The 22,968-nt window shown below is 42.6% G+C and overlaps 1 protein-coding gene across 2 annotated transcripts in view; it reads left to right on the forward strand.

Annotated features, from left to right (window-relative positions):
- Positions 1 to 1,337: 1,337 nt before the first annotated feature.
- ACOX2 (acyl-CoA oxidase 2) overlaps positions 1,338 to 22,968 on the forward strand; it is a 43,990-nt gene continuing 22,359 nt past the window's right edge. The window contains exons 1-8 of one of the 2 annotated variants that reach the window (XM_081321188.1): positions 1,338 to 1,493; positions 3,585 to 3,761; positions 6,770 to 6,932; positions 15,369 to 15,520; positions 17,991 to 18,098; positions 18,969 to 19,088; positions 19,437 to 19,552; positions 20,724 to 20,896. In XM_081321188.1, coding sequence (XP_081177314.1) covers positions 3,602 to 3,761; positions 6,770 to 6,932; positions 15,369 to 15,520; positions 17,991 to 18,098; positions 18,969 to 19,088; positions 19,437 to 19,552; positions 20,724 to 20,896 — 992 coding nt within the window. In that variant the 5' untranslated portion in view covers positions 1,338 to 1,493; positions 3,585 to 3,601. Of the gene's footprint in view, positions 1,494 to 1,516; positions 1,645 to 3,584; positions 3,762 to 6,769; positions 6,933 to 15,368; positions 15,521 to 17,990; positions 18,099 to 18,968; positions 19,089 to 19,436; positions 19,553 to 20,723; positions 20,897 to 22,968 lie in introns of those variants that run through there. The other variant, XM_081321187.1, reaches the window with a different exon arrangement.

Raw genomic sequence — 22,968 nt, forward strand, 5'->3', positions numbered from 1 at the left:
ACAATTGGCTTATTCTTACTGAGATACAAAGCCATAATGGTTTTACCACAATGGGTGGGGTCACAACCCCAAACAAATTACATATGTACTTATATGTACAGTAGGTATGTGTACATGTGTGTATGTAGAATTCTAGTAGCAGTTGGACATCAGTGGAATATTTTGTTCTAATTAGTTGGAAATCTCTTTCTATGCAATCTGTATAACAGGTCTATATATTTCATGAATTCCCAGAGATATATTATGCAATTTTTATCTTTAACAAACAGGTTTCTCCTCTAATCTTACAGAATCTTGACATGGAATCTGTCTTCTTGAGCTGCATGTAACATCACAGACCAGAATATTTTTTACCTAACTTCAACTCCCCAAATTCCCAAACCAGCATGGGAATTGAAGTCCACACATCTTAAAATTGCCAAGGTTGAGAAACACTGGGCTAAGACATGCTCATAATCACCCATCTGAGGGTGGACTTAAACTTGGATCTCTCCAGTCCCAGCCCAACCCTTAAATCAATCTATTGTATATTTATTTACCACAATGTAGTGGTAAAGAGGTGGTCTAGCAATGAGGAGACTGTGAGTTCTAGTCCCACCTTAGCCATGAAAGCCAGCTGGGTGCTCTTGGGTCAGAGACTCTCTCTCTCTCTCAGCCCAACCAACCTTCCAGGGTTGCTGTTATGGGAAAAAGAGGAAGGAGTATGTTTGTCACCTGCAGTTATAAATAAACAATAATAAAGGTGGGATAAAAATCAAATCTGTCATCTCTCTTTCTCACACAGTCCCTAGAGTGCAATGACACTGATTCTCTGGTTAAGTGCTTACAGCAGCCATCTCAATCATCTATTCCCCAGAAATGCTGGAGTTCAGGGCTCATAACCCAAAACATCCACTCTGGGCAGCTGATTGGAAAAAGTTCCTTCCTTCCTTCCTTCCTTCCTTCCTTCCTTCCTTCCTTCCTTCCTTCCTTCCTTCCTTCCTTCCTTCCTTCCCTTCCTTCCTTCCTTCCCCTTTTTAAAAGCCTACATCTTTTAATAAAATACATTAGTCTGAAAAGGTGCTACCAGAGTCGTCCTAATTTTTGCCTGTATAGTAATGACTGTAACTTTTCATTTTAATCCTTTTCTATGTAAGGCTCCCATGTGGTACTGTTTGCTAAACCAGTCCGTCCGTCCTTCCTTCCTTCCTTCTCTCTCTCTCTCTCTCTCTCTCTCTCCTGCCATCAAAAAAACTGCTCTCCTTTCTCCCCTCCCCCCGCCCACAAAAGCAGCCAATTCGATTTCGAAACCAGGACTGTACAGTAACTGCATTCTCTCCAGAAGGAAGCGGTAGTGACTCTGCCAGAGAGGGGAAAAAAGGATATAAGCGGAGGAGGATCATAGAGATAGGACAGAGAAGAGAAGAAAGTCTGGAAAGTTTAGTCTAGATTAGAAGCTCCATAACCGGGCAAGTGCAGCCCGCTGGGATTTCTTTTTTTGGAAAGCTGGCAAGGTAGGTCGGGATCCGAGGTGGGCATTCAAACCAATGCAAACTGGATGCGTCTCTTGTTGCCGTTCACTGATCAAAAGGAATAGAAATTATTTTCTTCTGCCTTTAAAGTTTCGGCGAGGGATACTGACTTTCCAAGTTGCTTCCTTTCTGGGTAGGCTGCGTAAATTTTTCAGACGGAGCTGGGCTTGAGTTGGGTTTTCTCGAAGAGCTGAAAAACGGATCGGCTTCCTCTGGAGCGTGCAGGGCTGTCATCTCGCTGGCCAGAGTTTGACCGCGGCAAGGTTGACAACCCTGAGACGCGTAAAGCTGGGAATCAGGCTTTCTCGCTGGAAAGGGGGAAATGCTACCAGGGTTGCGATTCGAGGCACATTTCCCTGCTAGTTTGTATCGTTGGAGACTTAACTCCCGAATAAGATGTTCTGTGCTGAGACAATGCAATATTTTGCGTGCTGCGACGTTAAGGCCAGTTAACTTGATGGCATTTATTTAGAGAAAACTCCTGTAAGTTTTTATTCAAATTATGCAACTAAAGCTTCCCATAAATTTGTGACTGAGCTACCAACATCATAACTGAATCTCCCATATGTTGCTTGCAGTCTTCATTTCTTTACCTTGGCGACTTTTAATCACAGTTTTTGACTCTTCATTTTATTTTACCGCAATAAATTCACTCCCCCGCCCAACTTTTCTACTAAGTTGGAAGATGGTTTTATAAATGGCTTTCTTCTCTGGGTTTAAGCTTCTTCCTGTAAATAGGCCTCTTTCTATTCTGTGGGTATCATCAAAGGTGATAAATTACACACTCTTTGACTTACACATTCCTCTCTTTTGAGGTTGTCACATTGGAATAAGTTGTACTTTCTTCTCCCTAAATATTTATTTACTTTATTTTATTTTAATCCCATTTATATCCCGCCCTCCTCCGAAGACTCAGGGCGGCTTACAATCTAAGCACAAATCATATGCAGGAGTTTGACCTACAAATGTAAGAGGTAACTGGCAAATTGCCTTGACGCCGTTGTGTAATGATCAGGCGTGAATGTAGTTCAAAAGTCAAAATGGTGATTATAATTGCTTCACCTTTTTTTTTTAATGTGTTACATGTGAGACATACATTAAAAATTGTTGGCTCTTTGATTACACTGTCAGGGTATCGATTAAAGCCTTAGGCTAGAAATTGAAGTATCCAGGTTAATATTGCTTCAATACTTAGCTCAAAGATTATGAATCATTCAATTTTGCAAAACTGAGTGCATCCCCCCCCTTTTCCCCTTTCAGCACCTGCTACTTGAAGTCTTAAGGTGGCTGTGCCTTTTGAAGCTTGACTTGGCCATTTCAGATCCTCCTCACATTATCTAAACATACAAATAAGCTGTTCAGCCGCTTGATCTGAGTAGAACTTCCTTCTGTGCCTGCAGAAGTTGATCGGAAGACATGGAGAAAGCCCTAAAATGTCTGCTCCAAACCTTCAAGAGTTGTGGCTTTCTGAAGGTAGTAGTATATTTGGAGAAATGCTTTGGTTGCTTCACAAAGCATCCCACCAAAGGATTTCTACAGCTCAGTTATCAGGTGGAGCTACAAAAGTGTATAGATCTGTTGCACCAAAATTATCAGATCCTTTGAGACTTTCATATCTACAGGGTAGAAAAATGATGACAAGTTATTGGGTGCTTGAGCTGTCTGCATTTTCCTGCAAGGTTAGGAAACAATTCTAAGGATGAGATCACTGAAATCTTGACCACTTAAAAAAATATTTTTATAGCATATAGATGTTCACATTGTCAACAGAACATAATAATGCTACTGGTAATCACGATGAACAAGCTCATTCTCCAGGAGTTAAGGAGAATATAATCAAGTCAAGTAGACTCTTACACTGACAGCACACTCTACAGAATGATTGTTCAGAATAAATCCCACTGTGTTTGAAATTGGTTATACCCAGCAGGAAACTATAGATAAAATTGTTTTCACACTCTCCTAGACCCATTTCTAAGAAAAGCCTCTTTTCTATACTCAAAATTGTTGGTTAATTATATATTGCTATGAGATCTCAGGATCTAGATAATTAATTTTGGATGCTTTTCACAGGTTCTAAAATATTCAAAATGGAAGCAAAGAAAGCAAATAGATTTTCTCCAAATTCTCCGGGACAAAATGTGAACCCTGATCTCGACATTGAACGAAAAAATATCTCTTTCTCCATTGAGCACCTTACTAATATACTGGATGGCGGATCAAACAATACCAAGCTTCGGAGGGAAGTTGGTTAGTAGATAACTCAAAAGAATTCATGACAAATTAAATTTTTATTTTTATTTTATTTTTATTTGACTCTGTTATTTGACTCTATTACACCTCTGTGCCTCTCTGTATCCTATGTCTTTCTTTCTCTCTATCCTATGGACATCTTCCATCATTGCAATACTGCATATGTTTGTTTGTTTGAATGTTTGTTTTAAGACTGGAGTTATCTCTTTGATTTTAAGCCACAGCAGCCAAAAAAAGCAGCAAACATTAAAACCAGGCTAACTACATTCTATGTCGTCTTTGGAACTTAGTTTATGAAATCATCAGTTTTATAAGAGGAAAAAGTAAGTCCCTTGTAAGTCCCAAGGGACTTACAAAAAAGTATGCAAAAAAAGTATTCTGAAGGAAACCATATCTTGATTAGAGTTGAGGGAAGAATTTTTATGTTCTGAAAAGTTTCTGTTGCTGAAAATAAAAACATGTGTTTCAGCATTAAAAAAATGCTTTCATCACTTGATGAAAAATCCTGAAAACTTGTGTAACTTTTTGCAACATAGTTGGCTTGGCTCTCATATATTATTGTAATTTATTTTTCAGTGAGACAGGTTATTGTAATAACTTGGTAAATTATTCTTTAGTAAAACACTGCAACTATTTGAAAAATAAATTAAGCCAATCTTTTTGACATATCACTCAAATTAAACAATATTCATTTTTAGAGAATTGTATATATTGAAGTTAGAGCTCACAGAGTACATTACAGTAGAGGTCTCCAACCTTAGCAACTTTAAAATTTGTTGAGAATTCTGGGAGTTGGTCCACAAGTCTTAACGTTGCCAAGGTTGGAGACCCCTGCATTACTCTTCCCCGCCCCCCGCCCACCTTTCTCTGTGGGTTTTTTGGCAGGTAACTCTGAGTCAGTTTTGACTCCTGGCAACTGTTTGGACCAATCCCTTCAGTTTACTTGGCAAGATTTCTGGCAATAGTTTACCCTCACATTCTTACTAAGGCTGAAAGAGATTGACTGGCCCAAGGTCACCCAGCTAGCTTCAGCTTCAGGCAGGACTAGAACTCAAGATTTCCAACTTTCTAGCCTTGATGTAAAAAAGATGTTGAGACTCTGGAAAGAGTACAGAGAAGAGCAACAAAGATGATTAGGGGACTGGAGGCTAAAACATATAAGGAATGGCTGCTGGAATTGGGTATGTCTAGTTTAATCAAGAGAAGGACTAGGGGTGACATGATAGCAGTCTTCCAATATCTCAGGGGCTGCCACAAAGAAGAGGGAGTCAAGCTATTCTCCAAAGCGCCCAAGGCAGGACAAGAAGCAACGGATGGAAACTAATCAAGGAGAGAAGCAACCTAGAACTAAGGAGAAACTTCTTGACAGTTAGAACAATTAACCAGTGGAACAACCTGCCTCCAGAAGTGGTGAATGCTCCAACATTGGAAGTTTTTAAGAAGAGACTGGCCAGCCATTTGTCTGAAATGGTATAGGGTTTCCTGCCTTAGCAGGGGGTTGGACTAGATGACCTCCAAGGTCCCTTCCAACTTATTATTATTATTATTATTATTATTATTATTATTATTATTATTATTATTATTATTATTATTATTATTATTATTATTATTATTATTATTATTATTATTATTATCCTGCCTCCAGAAGTGGTGAATGTTCCAACACTGGAAGTTTTTAAGAGGAGACTGGACAGCCATTTGCCTGAAATGGTATAGGGCAGGGCTTTTCAACCAATGGTACGGGTACCACCTGTGGTACATTGGCACCTGGCAGGTGGTACACAACCATCCTTGAAAAGTGGTAGCAGGGGAGGGAATGAGCTGAACCAGTGGCAGACCGCACAAGTCTGAGTGAGAGACGGCTGGAGCTGCAGGCCTGTCAGGGCTCAGCGGAAGCACCAGGATCAGCACTTCTTCGGGGCTGTCAGGGCTCAGCGGAAGCACCAGGATCAGTGCCAGGCTCCAGCTGGAGCTGGGTGCTGATCCTGGCGGTTCTGAGCCCAGAAGAAGCGCCGATCAGCTGGAATGTTGCAGCATCTCCAGGGTCTTGTGATTTACATTCAGATGCTTGGCAACTGATTCATATTTATGACAGTCAGTGTCCCAGGGTCATGTGAAATGACCAAAACCTGCTGCAACAACCCAGCAGAGGGGGGGGGATAAAAACCAAACACCCCACCCCACCCCACCCCCGCTGCCAATCTTCAACAGAAATGCTCACAACAATGAAAACCTCGGACAGGAGGAAGAGCGTCGCCAGGCAGGCAGGCAGGTGTCTTGCTTGGCTGTGGCTTGGGGGGCTCTTTTTTCAGTGCCATTGTAACTTTGAATAGTCACTAAGTGAACTGTTGTAAGTCGAGGACTACCTGTACTTCATCACTTTTTTCCTTTTGGGGGGGTCATCAAGTTTTTGACACCTTGCTAGGAGACTGATGGTACTCGGATGTTGCCATATCCTAAAAGTGGTACAATGGGTGAAAAGGTTGAAAAGCCCTGGTATAGGCTTTCCTGCCTGAGCAGGGGGTTGGACTAGATGACCTTCAAGGTCCCTTCCAACTTTACTATTATGATTATGATTATGATGCCTCAAACATTACACCCAACAGGCTCTCATTAAAGTCAGAGATAATATAACAATGTTTAGTTGTAGTTTATATCTTCTTCACTGCTTACTATGGGCATTAAGTAGTACATACAAACTAAACTTGACCATGTTTCATCTTTTTGTGATTTCTTTGCCTTCACATTGGATTTTTTTTTTCATTCAGAAGTACTGTACTTATTGATCAACATACAGCCACTGTTTGTAGAGGCATATATTTTGGAAGTTAGCAGCTAAACTTTCCTCCAGTTTAAAATTGCAGAAAAAACCAGAAGTTCCTACAGTCATTTGCAAGGCTCCTGGGAATTCTTTGTGGCAGAATCGGTGGGGATAACTGAAGGCATTGTCATGCTCTTCCTATGTCATCATGTGTTAGTTAAAAGAATGCTTATGTATTCAACAGAGGCTGTGCTCGAGGCGGATCCAGAGTTTAACCAAGAAAACCGGTATTTCCAGAGCCAAAATGAAAGATATGAAAGTGCTATCAGAAAATCTGTTCACCTCTCCCAAAAGATGGCTAAAATGGGATGGATTGCAAGTGGCCCAGAACAATACTACTGCTTTAAGTACGTAATTTTAATTCTGTAGTACTTTTTTCCCCTAAATCGCTGAGTTCAGAAACACATTGTATTCCTTAACAGATCTGGATTGCTGCAATTGTAACCACATGTTACAAGCCACGTGACCTACTGAAAGCACTAGGGCAGGGGTAAGCAACCTCGGCTCTTTTATGACTCGTGGACTTCAACTCCCAGAATTCCTGAACCAGCCATGCTAAAGGAAAAGGGAGAGGTTTCCAAGCTGAGCCATGCTGGCTCAGGAATTCTGGGAGTTGAAGTCCACAAGTCATAAAAGAGCCGAGGTTGCCTACCCCTGCTCTAGGGCTTACATGCCTAGGATAGCAATGTAAAACTAATTACATTACTGGAAGCAATTAGGTATTAATTTTGGTTTTTGTTCTGAATATTATCTTGGAGGCAGTGTGCAGAGGGGCAGATGCTGTTTTCGAAGAGGGTTAACAAGATTTACCAAGTGGTCCGGGTGGCAAGGCTCCGTTGCCGGCAGCCATTTAGGCTGTCAGCTCCGTTGCTCCGTAAAACCGCCAAAAACAGTGACGATCAGCTGTTTTGGTGGCTCGGAAGCCCGCTCCTCGGGAGAAGAGGAGGGGGTGAGCGCCCAGGCAGGGGTAGAGCTCTCCCAGACCGCCAGAGCTGAAACTCTGGTGGTTGAAGGATTGAGCCCCCCCGAAGCCTGAGTTTGCTCCGGACCTCGGGACGCCTCTACTCCAGGGCTTTGGAGCAGAGCAGGACGCAGCAACCATCCCTGCCAGCAAGAGTGAACTTTGGATTACTTGGATGCAGGCAGAGCTGTACAGGAGAATCATGTCAGAGCAAGTATATGATCTTTAACTCAGTGGATTTTGTGGAGATTTTTAAAAGTGAAAGTGCGCAACAGAATTGAGTGGGCGAAAATGGCTGCCAAATCATCTAAAGTTCCCAGAAGTGCGGGGGCATCTCCGGTGCAGCAATCTTCGTTACAGGCTTTAATGCCCCCCCCCCTGCACCCGCACCTGCACCAGCTTTGACAGTAAAAGATTTGCAGGATGTTTTGCAAGAGGCTTTGAAAAAGCAATCCCAACAATTAGCTGAACTTATGGAGGAGAAGCTTACAGAAATGAGGGCAGACATCTTACTTGCATTTCAAGGCATGGCCGTTTGTATTGAACGTTTGGATGAAAGAGTGAACTTTGGATTACTTGGATGCAGGCAGAGCTGTACAGGAGAATCATGTCAGAGCAAGTATATGATCTTTAACTCAGTGGATTTTGTGGAGATTTTTAAAAGTGAAAGTGCGCAACAGAATTGAGTGGGCGAAAATGGCTGCCAAATCATCTAAAGTTCCCAGAAGTGCGGGGGCATCTCCGGTGCAGCAATCTTCGTTACAGGCTTTAATGCCCCCCCCCCTGCACCCGCACCTGCACCAGCTTTGACAGTAAAAGATTTGCAGGATGTTTTGCAAGAGGCTTTGAAAAAGCAATCCCAACAATTAGCTGAACTTATGGAGGAGAAGCTTACAGAAATGAGGGCAGACATCTTACTTGCATTTCAAGGCATGGCCGTTTGTATTGAACGTTTGGATGAAAGAGTGGAAGAACTTAGCCAAAATAACATCAGATTAGATGCTAAAATGACGGATGCTGAAACTGTGATGGATAAGATTGATGATGATTTAACCTTGGTGCAGTACCACGAGATGGAGTTCGCTGTGAGAATTAGAGGTTTAAAAGAGGATTCTAAGGAAAATTTGAAAAAAGTAGTTTCAGAGGCCCTGGAAGGTGTTTTGGGGCATCCAGCAGAAGATATTATGGTGGATATAGATAAAATATTTCGTGTTAATTCATGGATTGCAAGACAAAGGAAATTACCTAGAGATGTGGTGGTTTATTTTACAAAGAGAGCAATTAGAAATGAGGTTATTCAAGCTTTTTATAATAGTAAATTCGCAATTGCAGAGCAAGAAGTTTTAATTTTAAAAGAGATCCCTCCAAGAATTTTAAGGAGAAGGAAGGAGTTTGCTTTTTTGGCAGAAGAATTAAGAAGACGGGATATTCAGTTCAGATGGGAGATTCCAGTGGGTATGGTGGTGATGTATGCAGGCACGAGACATCGTCTTCTTACAGTGTTACAGGCACGTGATTTCTATGCCAATATTTTAAAGGCAGTCCCTATACCACTTTTGGAATCTAAAAAGAAGAACGGTGAAGGAGAGCGTCAATCACAAAGTAAGAACGTACAAGGTGCTGAAGGAGTTATGCAGCCGAAAGATGGAGAATTCCAGAAAGTTACAGGAGTGGATCAAATTTCAGTATCATCGGAGGAGGTTAGAGACCAAAGAATGACACGTGCTGCTGCTAGACGAATGAGACAAGAGCAAGAACAGCAGAGAGTTATGACGGCACCTCAAAAACTTACTTACAGTGAAGCAGTGGGAGGAGCGCGACCAAAGAGAGTACAGGTGATTTTGGAAGAGGCGCTCCAAAAGCTTCAGGTCGCAAAAGATGGTGACAAAGCTTCTAACCTGGAATGTTAATGGTCTAAATTCACCACATAAGAGAAAGAAAGTATCAATTTAAAACAATTTAAAAACGATGTTATTTGCTTACAGGAAACACAGAGCGACGGATCAAAAGTATTTGGTAAACTTGAGGTTGGGTATTTTTATTTCAAATGATACCTATACTTAAAAAGGATTTAAATTTGGAGGAATGGCAAAAAGGAATTAATAAATTTGTTTGGGCAGGGAAAAAGCCACGAGTTAAATTTAAGATAATGCAAGATACGCATGAAAGAGGTGGTCTTAAAATGCCTAATTTTAAGTTATATTATGAGGCTGCTGTCTTGTCAGCGATAAGTGACTGGTTTAATTTAACACAAGGGAGATTATTAAATCTTGAGGGTCATGATTTGTTATTTGGTTGGCATGCATATTTATTGTATGATAAGAAGGTGGATAATCTGTTTAAGATACATATTTTAAGGTATTTATTTATTTATTTTATTTAGTTATATTTATATACCGCCCTATTCCCTGAGGACTCAGGGCGGTTTACAGGGAATTAAAAATCCAAAATACAAAAATTAAGAACCAAATTAAAAAATATTAAATTAACCCTGTAGTCAGTTAAAAAGAACCCCAAATTAAAAATTCCTCCTTAGTCTGGGCCCGAGAGCTCGAAGAGCCAGGTCTTCAGGCCCCGGCGGAATGATCGAAGGTCGGGGGCAGTTCTCAGCTCCACCGGCAGCTGGTTCCAGAGGGCAGGCGCTCCTACCGAGAAGGCCCTATCCCTGGGTGTCACCCGCCGGCAGTCTCTTACCGGCGGGACCCTGAGCAGACCCTCCCTGTGGGAGCGCACTGGGCGAAGGGCATTTGATGCCGGCAGCAGGTGTTCCCTCAGATATCCCGGACCCAGGCCATGTAGGGCTTTATAGGTGATAACCAGCACCTTGAATTTCACCCGGAGGGCAACCGGAAGCCAATGCAGCTCACGGAGTAGAGGTGTTACATGGGAGTATCGGGAAACCCCCATTACATCTCGCGCGGCCGCATTCTGCACCAGTTGAAGCCTCCGAGTGGTCTTCAAGGGCAGCCCCATGTAGAGAGCGTTACAGTAGTCCAAACGGGAGGTCACAAGCGCATGAGTAACTGTGCGTAGGGCGTCTCGGTCCAGATAGGGACGCAACTGGCGCACCAGGCGAACCTGGGCAAAAGCCTCCCTGGTCACGGCTCCTATATGGTCTTTGAAATTGAGCCGTGAATCCAGGAGGACGCCCAAGTTGCGAGCCCTATCGACGGGGGGTAACACCTCACCCCCCATCATTAAGGATGGAATAACTTGGTTAACCCGAGATGCCGATATGCACAGCCACTCAGTCTTGGCAGGATTGAGACGAAGCCTGTTTCTCCCCATCCAGACCTGAACCGCCTCCAGGCACCGGGACATCACAGAGAGGGCATCACTGGGTTGGTTCGGAATGGAAAGAAAAAGTTGGGTATCATCAGCGTACTGATGATACCCCACCCCAAAACCACGAATGATCTCGCCCAGCGGCTTCATATAGATGTTGAACAGGAGAGGCGAGAGAACCGACCCCTGAGGGACTCCACAAATGAGAGACCTCGGGGCGGATCTCTGCCCTCCTGTCAACACCGACTGCGAGCGGCCCTGGAGGTAGGAGGAGAACCACCGTAAAACGGTGCCTCCCACTCCCAGCCCCCTGAGACGCCGCAGTAAGATACCATGGTCGATGGTATCGAACGCCGCTGAGAGATCTAATAGGATCAGGACAGAGCAGCAACCCCTGTCCCTAGCCCTCCAGAGATCATTCACCAGCGCGACCAATGCCGTCTCCGTGCTGTGTCCGGGCCTGAAGCCCGATTGGTACGGGTCCAGATAATCAGTTTCCTCCAGGAACAGAGGGAGCTGATGCGCCACCACACTCTCAACAACCTTCGCCAGAAAGCGAAGGTTGGAGACTGGACGGTAGTTGTTTAAAACAGCCGGGTCCAAAGCAGGTTTCTTGAGAAGGGGTCTCACCACCGCCTCCTTCAAGGCGGCAGGAAAGACACCCTCCTTCAAGGAAGCAGTTATTACTGCATGGAACCAGCCTCGTGTTCCTTCCCGAGCCGCATAAGCTAGCCAGGAGGGGCACGGATCCAACAAACAGGTGGTGGTGCTCAGTCTCCCCATGATCCTGTCCACATCATCAGGGGAAACAGGGTCGAACTCATTCCAGATAACGTGCTCAAGACCGCCTGATTCCTCCACATTAGACTCTGCCCAGTCAGAGTCCAAGCCGGTCCGGATCCGAGCGATTTTGTCCGCCAGATGATGACTAAACTCCTCGGCTCGTCCCTGCAAGGGATCCTCTCTCACCTCCTGATTAAGGAGGGAGCGAGTCACCCTAAACAGGGCGGCCGGGCGATTATCTGCGGACGCGATAAGGGCGGCAAAGTAGTTAGACTTCGCCGTCCTTATCGCCGCAAGATAAGACCTTATAAAGGTTCTTAACTGCAATCGGTCGGATTCGGATCAGCTGGATCTCCAACCGCTCTCTAGACCTCGTCTCCGCCGCTTCATCTCCCGGAGCTCCACAGAGAACCATGGGGCCCAACGGGATCTGCGTCGGGTCAGAGGTCGCATGGGTACAACGCAGTCGAGTGCCCTGGTGGCTGCCGTTTCCCAGGCCTCCACCAGGGCATCGACTGGGCTGTGGGTAAGGGTGATAGGTATAGGCCCAAGCGCCCTCTGGAACCGATCTGGGTCCATTAGGCGCCTGGAGCGGAACCACCTGGTCGGCTCCGCCGCCCAGCGGCGGGGGATGGCATGACGGAAAACTAGCCTCAGGAGGTAATGGTCTGACCATGACAGAGGGGTGATGGACGGAGAACCCCCTCCCAGATCATCCAACCACTGTCCAGACAGAAACACCAGGTCAAGAGTGTGACCCCCCTCATGAGTCGGGCCCTCAATAACCTGGGTCAGGCCCATGGCTGTCATGGAAGCCATGAACTCCCGAGCTAACTCCGACGACCCTCCCAGTGATGGCAGGTTGAAGTCACCCAGGACTACGAGCCTGGGGAACTCCACCGCCAACCCTGAGAGGGTGTCGAGCAGCTCGGGCAAGGCTGTTGCCACACAGCTGGGCGCCAGGCATGTAAGCAACAAGCCCAACTGAACACGAGGACCACACCTCAGGAGGGTCTCACTCCCGGCCATCTGGACAATGGTGGCCTCCCGGGGACACAATGTCTCCCGAATAACCACTGCCACCCCACCACCCCTGCCCTGAGCCCGTGGCTGGTGCAGCACCCGGAAACCCGGCGGGCATAACTCGGTGAGAGGCACCCCTCCCTCCGAGCCCAGCCAAGTTTCCGTGATGCACGCTAGATCCGCACATTCCTCCTCGATCCGATCACGGATGAGGGGAGCTTTATTAACTACGGATCTAGCGTTAAAATAGACCAGCTTGAGCTCAGGGGCCTGATCACCCTCATCCCCGGGTAAGAGGGTGCTAACCGGAGGGTCGGAGCGCGCCACCGCTCGAAGATAGCGGGGGCGCGATCCCAGATGTTGATATGACCCTCCTCGCAAACACCTGCTGCCATACCCTATCGCCGTGGGGATTCGATGCCCCACCCCCACATTCCCAGCGCCAGCAGCCACCTCCCCCAACCCCGTCCCACCAGGACCTCTAACAGGACCAGACTGAGTGCCGGTTACAAGTTCCCTCCCCATCCCCCCCTCCCTCCCCCTCCCTAACCTCCTAAAATAACCGGCTAAAAATCTGATCAGGGGCCTCTTAGCGCGTCTTAACTCGAGGCCCCTATCCAAGCCCAACCACCTCTCGGAGTCCCAAGGCTTGGGCCCGTCATTAAGGGGAGTATGAAAACAGGCGACAGGTCGCGCCCATGAGGCAGGAACCGCCCTAAGGGCATACAAGTCCGCTTCGGAATAACGATGGATCATATAGCACTCAATTAGTCTCTTGGGGCCGATGTTGAAAATATGGCCAAAGGATTGTTCATTGATGGTACGAAGATGGAAAAAGAACAGGTCCAGTGGGCATATCTCTCAATCTGCAAAGCCATCTCAGCTCTCACCCGAGATGGAGTTCCAAGGGACAACCTCAGCCGTCCTCTCACTCCGGCTGAGGAGTCTAGCTGGAACAGAGAGAGAAAAGGGGAGTCCTAAGCCAGGCCCACCCCAACTGGTCTCCCACACCAGAGAGGTGGTCGCTCACCAGTCCAGAACCATCCTCCCACCACGGTTCGGTCCCGTCCACACTGGATTATCCATAGGGGGATCTTAGTTCCCATCAGGTATGGAGCTAGCCGTAATGCCTGCCTGTCAACAAAAGAAGTAAGGAACAGGCAGGCCAGGCCTCTGTCAATCCTCACAACGCCAGCCCACACCGCCAGTCTGGGGGGGGGAGAACAAAACATTCTCTCCCCAATGTCCATCCACCAGTCCAAGCCATCCTTCAACGGCGGAAAGAAGTGCTCTGTTGCGAGTTTGGAAAAAGTATAGACATAAGTTAAATTATAAGATACCCATTTGGGCAATACCTAAACACGCAATAGAAAATATAAATGTGGGATTTAAACATGATGAGACTACATATAAGGAAATCTTAAGTTTAGAGAGGAATGTATGGCAATTAAAGCCATATAATATTTTAAAAGAAGAAAAGATTGTACAAACTGGGTTTCAGTATGGGCAATTACAGGCTAGATGGAAAGAGGACCAGAAAGTTGGTTTTTCGATGACTGATGAAAATTTGGTAAAACAAATTAGAGATCAAGGTCAAGCACATATAAAAAGGATATATAATGCATTGATAGAAATTGATTCAGAAACGGAACTTGTTAAAGACTGTATGATAAAGTGGGCTCAGAATTTTCAAGAAGTTATAACAATGGACACTTGGGAAAAGATCTGGGTTAGAAATGTAAAATTTACACAGGCCCAAAATTTAAGAGAGAATTTTTATAAAATGTTTTATAGGTGGCACTTAGATCCTAAATAATTAGCAAGTATGTATCCGAACTGCCAGCCCAAATGTTGGAGGTGTGGTTGTGAGGATGCAACGTATTTTCATATATGGTGGACTTGTAAAAAGGTCAAAGCTTTTTGGCTTAAAATTTGGTGGAATATGCAAAAGATATTTAAGAAAAGGATAAAGTTTTCTCCGCAATTGTTTTTATTGGGTATTATTACAGATACTACTGTTATAGATACTAAGTTGATGTTGAATTTAATTACGGCAACGAGACTTTTAGTAGCACAATATTGGAAGAAGGAAGAACTGCCGACTATAGAAGAGTGGACTTTAAAAGTTTCTAACTTGGCGGAAATGGCAAAGATTTCAGCGTATTTGAAAGACCAATCGCAACAGAGATACATTGTGGAATGGAGGAGATGGATTGAATATATTCAGAATAAATATGGGACTAAAAAGTTTCATTTAGCATTTGAATAAGTACTGGATCTATATGATGTATAACTAGTTAGTAGGTATTTTATTAATATTTTGACGATGGAGAGTTAAAGTGCGACAGAATTTAATGTCTTGTTGTTAGCATATTTTAGATTATGCTTGTTTGTATTTTTATACCCTGTATTCAGCTCTGGGAAGTCGGGGAGGGGGGAGGGGAGGGGAGGGAGGGGCTGGGGAGTGGGGAGGGGGAGGAGGGGGGTTGTATTTAAAAATGTATTGTAAAACTTTTCAATAAAAAAAAAAGATTTACCAAGTGGTTTGGGTTATGATTTTTAGAAAGGAGAAAACAACATCTAGAAATAGATCTTATTTATGGAGGCTTAACAAGATTGCTCCACTGAAATTTTAAACATCTGCCCTCTCACTGTCTACTAATGAATTGTATATTGAATACATGTTTGAGAGTCACTGTTAAGGGATATAATGGCATCTGTGTCTTTGCAGGTTTCTTACTGATGATTTGGCATTTAACGTACACTTAGTCTTTATGAAGACCATTTTGGCTTTAGGCACCGATGAACAGATCAACAAATGGATTCCTTTAGCAAATAAGAATTTCATCATAGGGACCTACGCCCAGACTGAATTGGGTCATGGTAAGCATCGTTCCAGCTTCTGCCAACCTAGCAGTTCGAAAGCACGTAAAAATGCAAGTAGAAAAATAGGGACCACTACGGTGGGAAGGTAACAGCGTTCCGTGCGCCTTTGGCGTCTAGTCATGCAGGCCACATGACCACGGAGACGTCCTCGGACAAGCGCTGGCTCTTTGGCTTTGAAACGGAGATGAGCACCGGCCCCTAGAGTCGGAAATGACTAGCGGGGGAACCTTTACCTTTACCTATAAGATCTCTAAAATTGAGTGAGTGAGTGAGTGAGAGAGTGAGTGAATGTACATTCTGGACCTCCTACAAAGGTTGAGATTGGGAGACACTATTTTATGATAGTTCCACTCTTTCTTGACTGAGCATTTCCAATCAATAGTTAACGGAGAAAAAGAGTAAACATCTGGTTTCTTTATTATGAATTCTATAGGACTCAGTTCTCCCCACCCTCCCCCATTGTGTGATTTAATGCTAGTCAGAAACGACTAGCACGCATGTGCGGGGAAACCTTTACCTTTACCTTTAAGCATCCTTGGCTGGCATCGTGATCTATATCCCTGATTTCATAAACTCTAATGCCAAAGATTAATCAACTGCCATTACTTGACATGAACTGTTTTGCCACACACACACACACCCTTCTCTCAACATCCAGGAAGGCTGAAAGAAGCAGGATTTTTTTTCAATAGGACTTTTACTGGGTCCTACTGGATAGCAAGAGACAGGAGAAATTGCTCCATTTTTGTGGCATCTTCAGCTGAGTGCTTTTTCTTGTTTTCACATACACAACAAGGTTGGGTTAAGAGGGTGACCTATATGCAAATCAAGTGCTCTAATATCTAAGTTGTTTACTGAAATTTTGTGGAGGAGACTCTAAGCATAATGCTTAGTGATTCTGTAATGGAAAGTAGGAGAGTAGCAGCCAAAGAAATTATTTGATCCACACATCTTAACGTTACCAAGGTTTTCCTAAAAGTGTTAAAGATGGACCTGAAGCTGGGATCCATTTCCTTGGGCTGAGTAAGCTTTTAAGAATAATAGCAACAATTTCACCCCATCATCTCTATCACATTTCATTCATTTCTGACTTGGAGGATGCTGTAAAACCTGTTTTTGCTTAATTGCAGCATGCAGTAGTTCCAGCTGTCAAGGTAAATCTGTTTCTCAAGAGGGCCTACTAGTTACTGCTTGTGATATCACATTTATGCTATATAGTCTTCACTTGAAATTTTGCCCCAGGTTTTTATATTATTATTTAAATGTTATACAGCAGACAGTATATAGATGCATACATCTGGCTGTGTGCACTGTTTTATTTTTATTTTTTTTTTGTTTTAAATGAAGCAGAAACGTATTTATGCTTGCTTAACTGATTAAACAAGTCTCACCTTTTGTTGAGAGTAATAAGTAACCCTAACCCTAACCCTGTAAACCGCCCTGAGTCCTTCGGGAAAGGGTGGTATATAAATATAATAAAATAAATAAATAAAAATAAATAATCTCCACATCTTCCAGCCAGTTGGCCGTAAGCACTTGAGAATAATCCAGTCTAAAGAAATAAATATTCATAACCTTCATTCTTCTAGCCAGTTGCCCATAAGCACTTGAGAATAACCCAGTGCTTAGATAAAGAGGCTTAGCAATTGACCAAACCAAACTAATACAAAGTCTAATGTATATATAAAGTATTTCTACATTCTGGACTCTACCACAGCAGATCTTTTGCTTAGTTAACTTTTAGAACAAAGTTCACTTTTGTTGTCCTTTACAGTCACTGAGCATTATGAGGCAGTGTCTATCAACAAAAAATGAGAGCAGAGTCCTTTCTCCAACTATTTATTGTGTTTGGTCCCTAAGAAACCTGGGGCCTTATAATAAGTCCATGTGGATAGGCACCTAGGCACCCAGAATAGGTGCAGAATAATGCTAATTTTGTCATAAAGGTTCAAACTGTTCTTTAGGTCAGAGCTGTGATTAAGCTGCTAGACAAATTCAACCAGACAGTGATTTTATGATTTTGTATAGATGTTTTATAAACCTCATATTTATTGGTGTGCATGTGTATGTGTTTTAACAATTGAACTAGAAGTCCAGACGAAATGAAATTGTTATTCAATAAGTTTTTATACTGAACTCAGCTCTACCCCAAAATCATGTTAGGAAATATAGAATATGTCTAAAATATTGAAACTTTACTTTTAACTGAGATCTTTGCAGAGTTGGAATTTGATCACAACAAGAGAAACTTTGCATAAACTTCATTCCTGAGGAAAGACCAGCTAGGGTTGCTAAATCTTGCTAGCAAATGTCTATGGGGAGTCTCAGTCATCCAGGTCATGGTTGCCCCCAAAGTGCTTTTTCAAAAGGCATCTGAACTTTGAAAACACACTTTTGGGACTTGTTAGCAAATATTCAATCAAGTTGTCTGGTATGCCGAAAACTCTTTTATCTTTTTGTTACAAAGGATCTAATCTTCGGGGCTTGGAGACCACAGCCACATTTGATGTGGCCACTCAGGAGTTCATCCTAAACACGCCAAGTTTCTCTTCCATGAAATGGTGGCCAGGAGACTGTAAGTACCAAGCATACTGATGAATTGGATCAAAATGGAAGGAAATGCTAGATTCATTTCTTCTTTTGTTTCCCTTCAGCCTTTAAGATAATTTGGTGTGAAGGCTAGAACTTTCATTGTTCACTGAACACATTCAAAAATCAGAGAGGAGTAAGCATGAATACTCTTTTAATACCACTTTAATACCACTTTATAACACCTTGATAATGCCACACTTGGAATACTGCATCCAGTTTTGGTCACCACAATGTAAAAAAGATGTTGAGACTCTAGAAAGAGTACAGAGAAGAGCAACAAAGATGATTAGGGGACTGGAGGCTAAAACATATAAGGAACAGTTGCTGGAATTGGGTATATCTAGTTTAATGAAGATAAGGAATAGGGGTGACATGATATCCAATATCTCAAGGGCTGCCACAAAGAAGAGGGAGTCAAGATATTCTCCAAAGCACCTGAAGGCAGGACAAGAAGCAATGGATGGAAACTAATCAAAGAAAGAAGCAACCTAGCACTAAGGAGAAATTTCTTGACAATTAAAAGAATTAATCAGTGGAACAACCTGCCTCCAGAAGTTGTGAATGCTCTAACACTGGAAGTCATTAAGAAGAGACTGGATAGCCATTTGTCTGAAATGGTGTAGCTTTCCTGCCTGAACAGGGTTGGACTAGAAGACCTCCAAGGTCCCTTCCAACTATTATTATTATCATCATCATCAACTTTTCAAGTCAGTTTCAAATGTTTGTGCCTTGTCTTCTTTATGACAGCTTTAACAATTAAATTGAATAGTTAGTGAGATTATATAGTAAGATCTGGATATTCTAGTTTATTTTTAACCAAATGATAAGTTCTTTTCTTTCCATCTTCTTGCAGTGGGCCGAACTGCAACTCATGCTGTGGTTTTTGCTCAGCTTTATCTGAAAGGACATTCTTATGGCATGCATCCATTCATTGTACAAATCCGCAGCCTCAGAGATCATTCTCCAGGTCAAGGTAATGTTTTTATGAAGCTCTTGAGAAGTGTAAGCTACGAGTCTTTCCATTCTCTGACACACTGAAAGAAGAAGAAGCCACCCTTAACCAAAGAATGCTAAATTCTCTTTTTGATCTCTGTAGAATCTTCCTAGATATCAGTTTAAGAATAGTCTGTAATTTCCTAGGTCTTCGTTTGTCCCTTTTCTGAAGACAGAGTCAAGATGTGGTTTCCCTCAGATATCTTGCACTTCACCATTTCTCCTGGATTTCTCCTGGTTTGGCCATACCGCTGACTAATTCCTTGTGCAATGGAAGATTTCCATTTTATGAAATCATGTTACTCATTGCTTTTTTTTTATTCCTCAGGAATAACTTTAGGGGATATAGGTCCCAAAATGGGCTTTGAGAATATTGACAATGGCTTTCTCATCCTGAAGAATGTCCGTATTCCAAGAGAAAACATGCTGGCCAAATTCTCTCAGGTATAGACAGATGATTCTCATGTATTCAAATCAGTACCAAAGATCATAGAATTCTGATACCTGGTTCAGAATTTTGACAGAATGTTAGTAAAATCTTCCTCTCCTCTCCTCTCCCCTCCCCTCCTTTCTTTGAATGTTGTAAAAAGTTGAGCCCTGCATACCTTACCTACCTACTATTACTACTAGTATTATTGTTTGCGCAATTAGCCAAATGTTTGGACTGGATGTGGCATCTTAATCCACCTATCAAGTCCTTCCCAAGGACCTGGCCTAGGCATGTGGTTGTTTGGTTGTGTTAAAGGCATTGTTTCAGGAGGAAGCTGTTCCCAGCAAAGCTACCTTTTGCAATTGACCGATGGTGATTTTGTTAATGATGAAAGTGTTCAAGTAGTGCTCCAGAGGTTTTGAGATTTGCACCCAAGGTGCCTATTATTATGGGTACTATCTTTGCTTCCTCTTGCCACAGTCATTCTACTTCTACTTACAGGTCTTTGCATTTTGTTATTTTCTCCAGTTCTTTTGGAGTTAATCACCAACTAAACATAGACCACTACAGTACTACACTCAATCTAGACAGCATCCTGTCAGCCCAGAAGTATTTTGTGAAAGAACTAGTTTTGATTTTCTTTTTAAACGTAAATTTAAAAAGAGCACTTAAATCATTCAGCTTTTGTAATGAATTTTCATTTTTAGTGTTATTTTGGGGGAGGGTCCCAAAGGTGCTTTTTCAAAAGGCAACTGGACTTTATTTTTCCTTGAAGACATTTCGCTTCTCCAGAAGCTTCTTGGGTGAGAAGCAAAACATCTTCAAGGAAAAACAAAGTCCAGTTGCCTTTTGAAAAAGCACTTTTGGGACAACCATGACCTGGATGACTGAGAATTTCCATAGACATTTGGGGAGGGGGTTACCCTCTAGAGTCTAGCCCAAGTACATTTTGGTTCACATTAAATATGCCACAATTCACCCGTAACTTTCACATAGGATGAAGAAACAAAATTGGCTCGTATTTGCTTCTCAGCAGCAGCCTTCACTGGCAACATTGCACTTTCTTTCACCAAAATATGCAGGATTTAAGAATAAATTTTGTAAATTATTTCAAGTTTTTCTTAATGTCTATCAGCTCGTTCCCCAGTACCTTTGTCTTTAAAATAAAATAATCTGATCTTCCAGGTTCTACCAGATGGTCAATATAAGAAACAAGGATCTGACAAGATCAACTATTTGACTATGATTGTGGTTCGGGTGAACATTCTTCAGGGTTCAATTATCCCCTCTCTGATGAAGGCTTGTACCATTGCTATCCGATACTCCGTGGTGCGTCGGCAATCTGAGCTAAAGCCAGGGTATGATATGAAAAGAGGGAAATGCTTCTGTCTGGAAGCTTAATTTCCCATAGATATATACACACACGTAATGCTATTCTCTTTTTACACTATTGTTTTCGATTTGGGGCAGGGATAAAGAATTGGTAGCATTCCGTATGTTGATGGACTACAATTCTCAGCACTTATTCTGAACTCTGGTGTGCACATATTAGACTTCTATTCAAGCATGGAAAAATTATTTTAGCAATATGTTTCGGGATTCGTATACTACACAATCTGATTTTCCCACAACTCAGCTTCCTCAACTTCAATCTATGCTGCTACCAAAGAAATGTTTTCCACAATATATTAGCATAAATCCAGGAACTCACCTGGAGTTTATAATTTAACTGGGTTTATTAAATTCAATCAGGATTGGTGGGTTCTGTTATTAGCTGATTTATATATCCAGGAAATAATTTTTGATATAATTGTTTCTAATTGAAACAAAGCAGTCATTCTTTTTTAAAACAGGTCAAAGTCAATGAGCCAGGCAACTATAAATATAATTTGCTGTCAATCATGGGAATAACAGCTTCAATTTCTTTTTAGAAAGAGATGTAGTCACTGACTGTTAAGCAACATTTGGAGAAAAATCATATGAATTGTGTGGTAAGACCACACCAGTTTTGGTCACCATGATATATAAAAAAAATGTTGAGGCTCTGGAAAGAGTGCAGAGAAGAGCAACAAAGATTATTAGGGGCCTGGAGACTAAAATATACAAAGAACGGTTACTGGAATTGGGTGAAGAAGGACTAGGGGTGACATGATAGCAGTGTTCCAATATCTCTGGGGCTGTCACAAAGAAGAGGGAGTCAAGCTATTTTCCAAAGCACCTGAAGGCAGGACAAGAAACAATGGATGGAAACAAGTCAAAGAGAGAAGCAACCTAGAACTAAGGAGAAATTTCTTGACAGTTAGAACAATTAATCAGTGGAACAACCTGCCTCCAGAAGTGGTGAATGCTCCAACACTGGAAGTTTTTAAGAAGAGACTGGACAACCATTTGTCTGAAATGGTATAGGGTTTCCTGCCTTAGCAGGGGGTTGGACTAGAAGATCTCTAAGGTCCCTTCCAACTCTGCTATAATTATAATTGTTGTTGATTATGTTATTGTTATCTTTTCAAGTCAATTTCAAGTGTTTGTGTCTTTATGACAACTTTAACAATTAAATTGAATAGTTAGTGAGATTATACAACAAGATCTGGATATTCTAGTTTATTTTTAACCAAATTATAGGCAACATTTGGAGAAAAATCATATGATTAGTGCCACTTCATAAGGCCTTGGTAAGACCACACCTGGAATACTCCATCCAGTTTTGGTCACCATAATATAAAAAAGATGTTGAGGCTCTAGAAAGAGTGCAGAGAAGATCAACAAAGATGATTAGAGGCCTGGAGGCTAAAACATGAAGAACTGTTGCAGGAATTGGGTATGTCTAGTCTAGTGAAAAGAAGGAATAGGATGACATGATAGTGTTCCTATATTTGAGGGGTTGACACGCAGAAGAGTGAGTCAACTTATTTTTCAAAGCAGCAGAAAGCAAGGCAAGAAGCAATGGATGGAAACTAACCAAGAAGAGAAGCAACCTAGAACTAAGAACAAATTTACTGACAGTGAGAACAGTCAACCAGTGGAACGGCTTGCCTTCAGAAGCCATGGGTGCTCCACAATGCAACATTTGATTCTATTGCTATGGATGTATAAATTGGAGAATATACAAGTAGTCCTCAACTTACGACCACAGCGGAGCCCAAAATATATGTTGCTAAGTGAGAAAATTGTTAAGTGTTAATTTTGCCCCATTTTACTACTTTCCTTGCCACATTTGTTAAGTGAATCACTGCAGTTGTTAAATTAGTAACATGGTAGTAGTTATGTGAATCTGCTTTCCACGTTGACTTAGCTTGTCAGCAAAAGAGGATCACATGACTCTGGGACACTGCAACTGTCCTAAGTGTGAGTCAGTTGTCAAGCACCCGAATGTAAATCACGTGACATCAGGATGCTGCAATGGTCATAAGTGTGAAAAATGGCCATTAAG

This window comes from Vipera berus (genome assembly GCF_964194415.1).
Source record: "Vipera berus genome assembly, chromosome: 2".
Lineage (NCBI taxonomy): Eukaryota > Metazoa > Chordata > Lepidosauria > Squamata > Viperidae > Vipera > Vipera berus.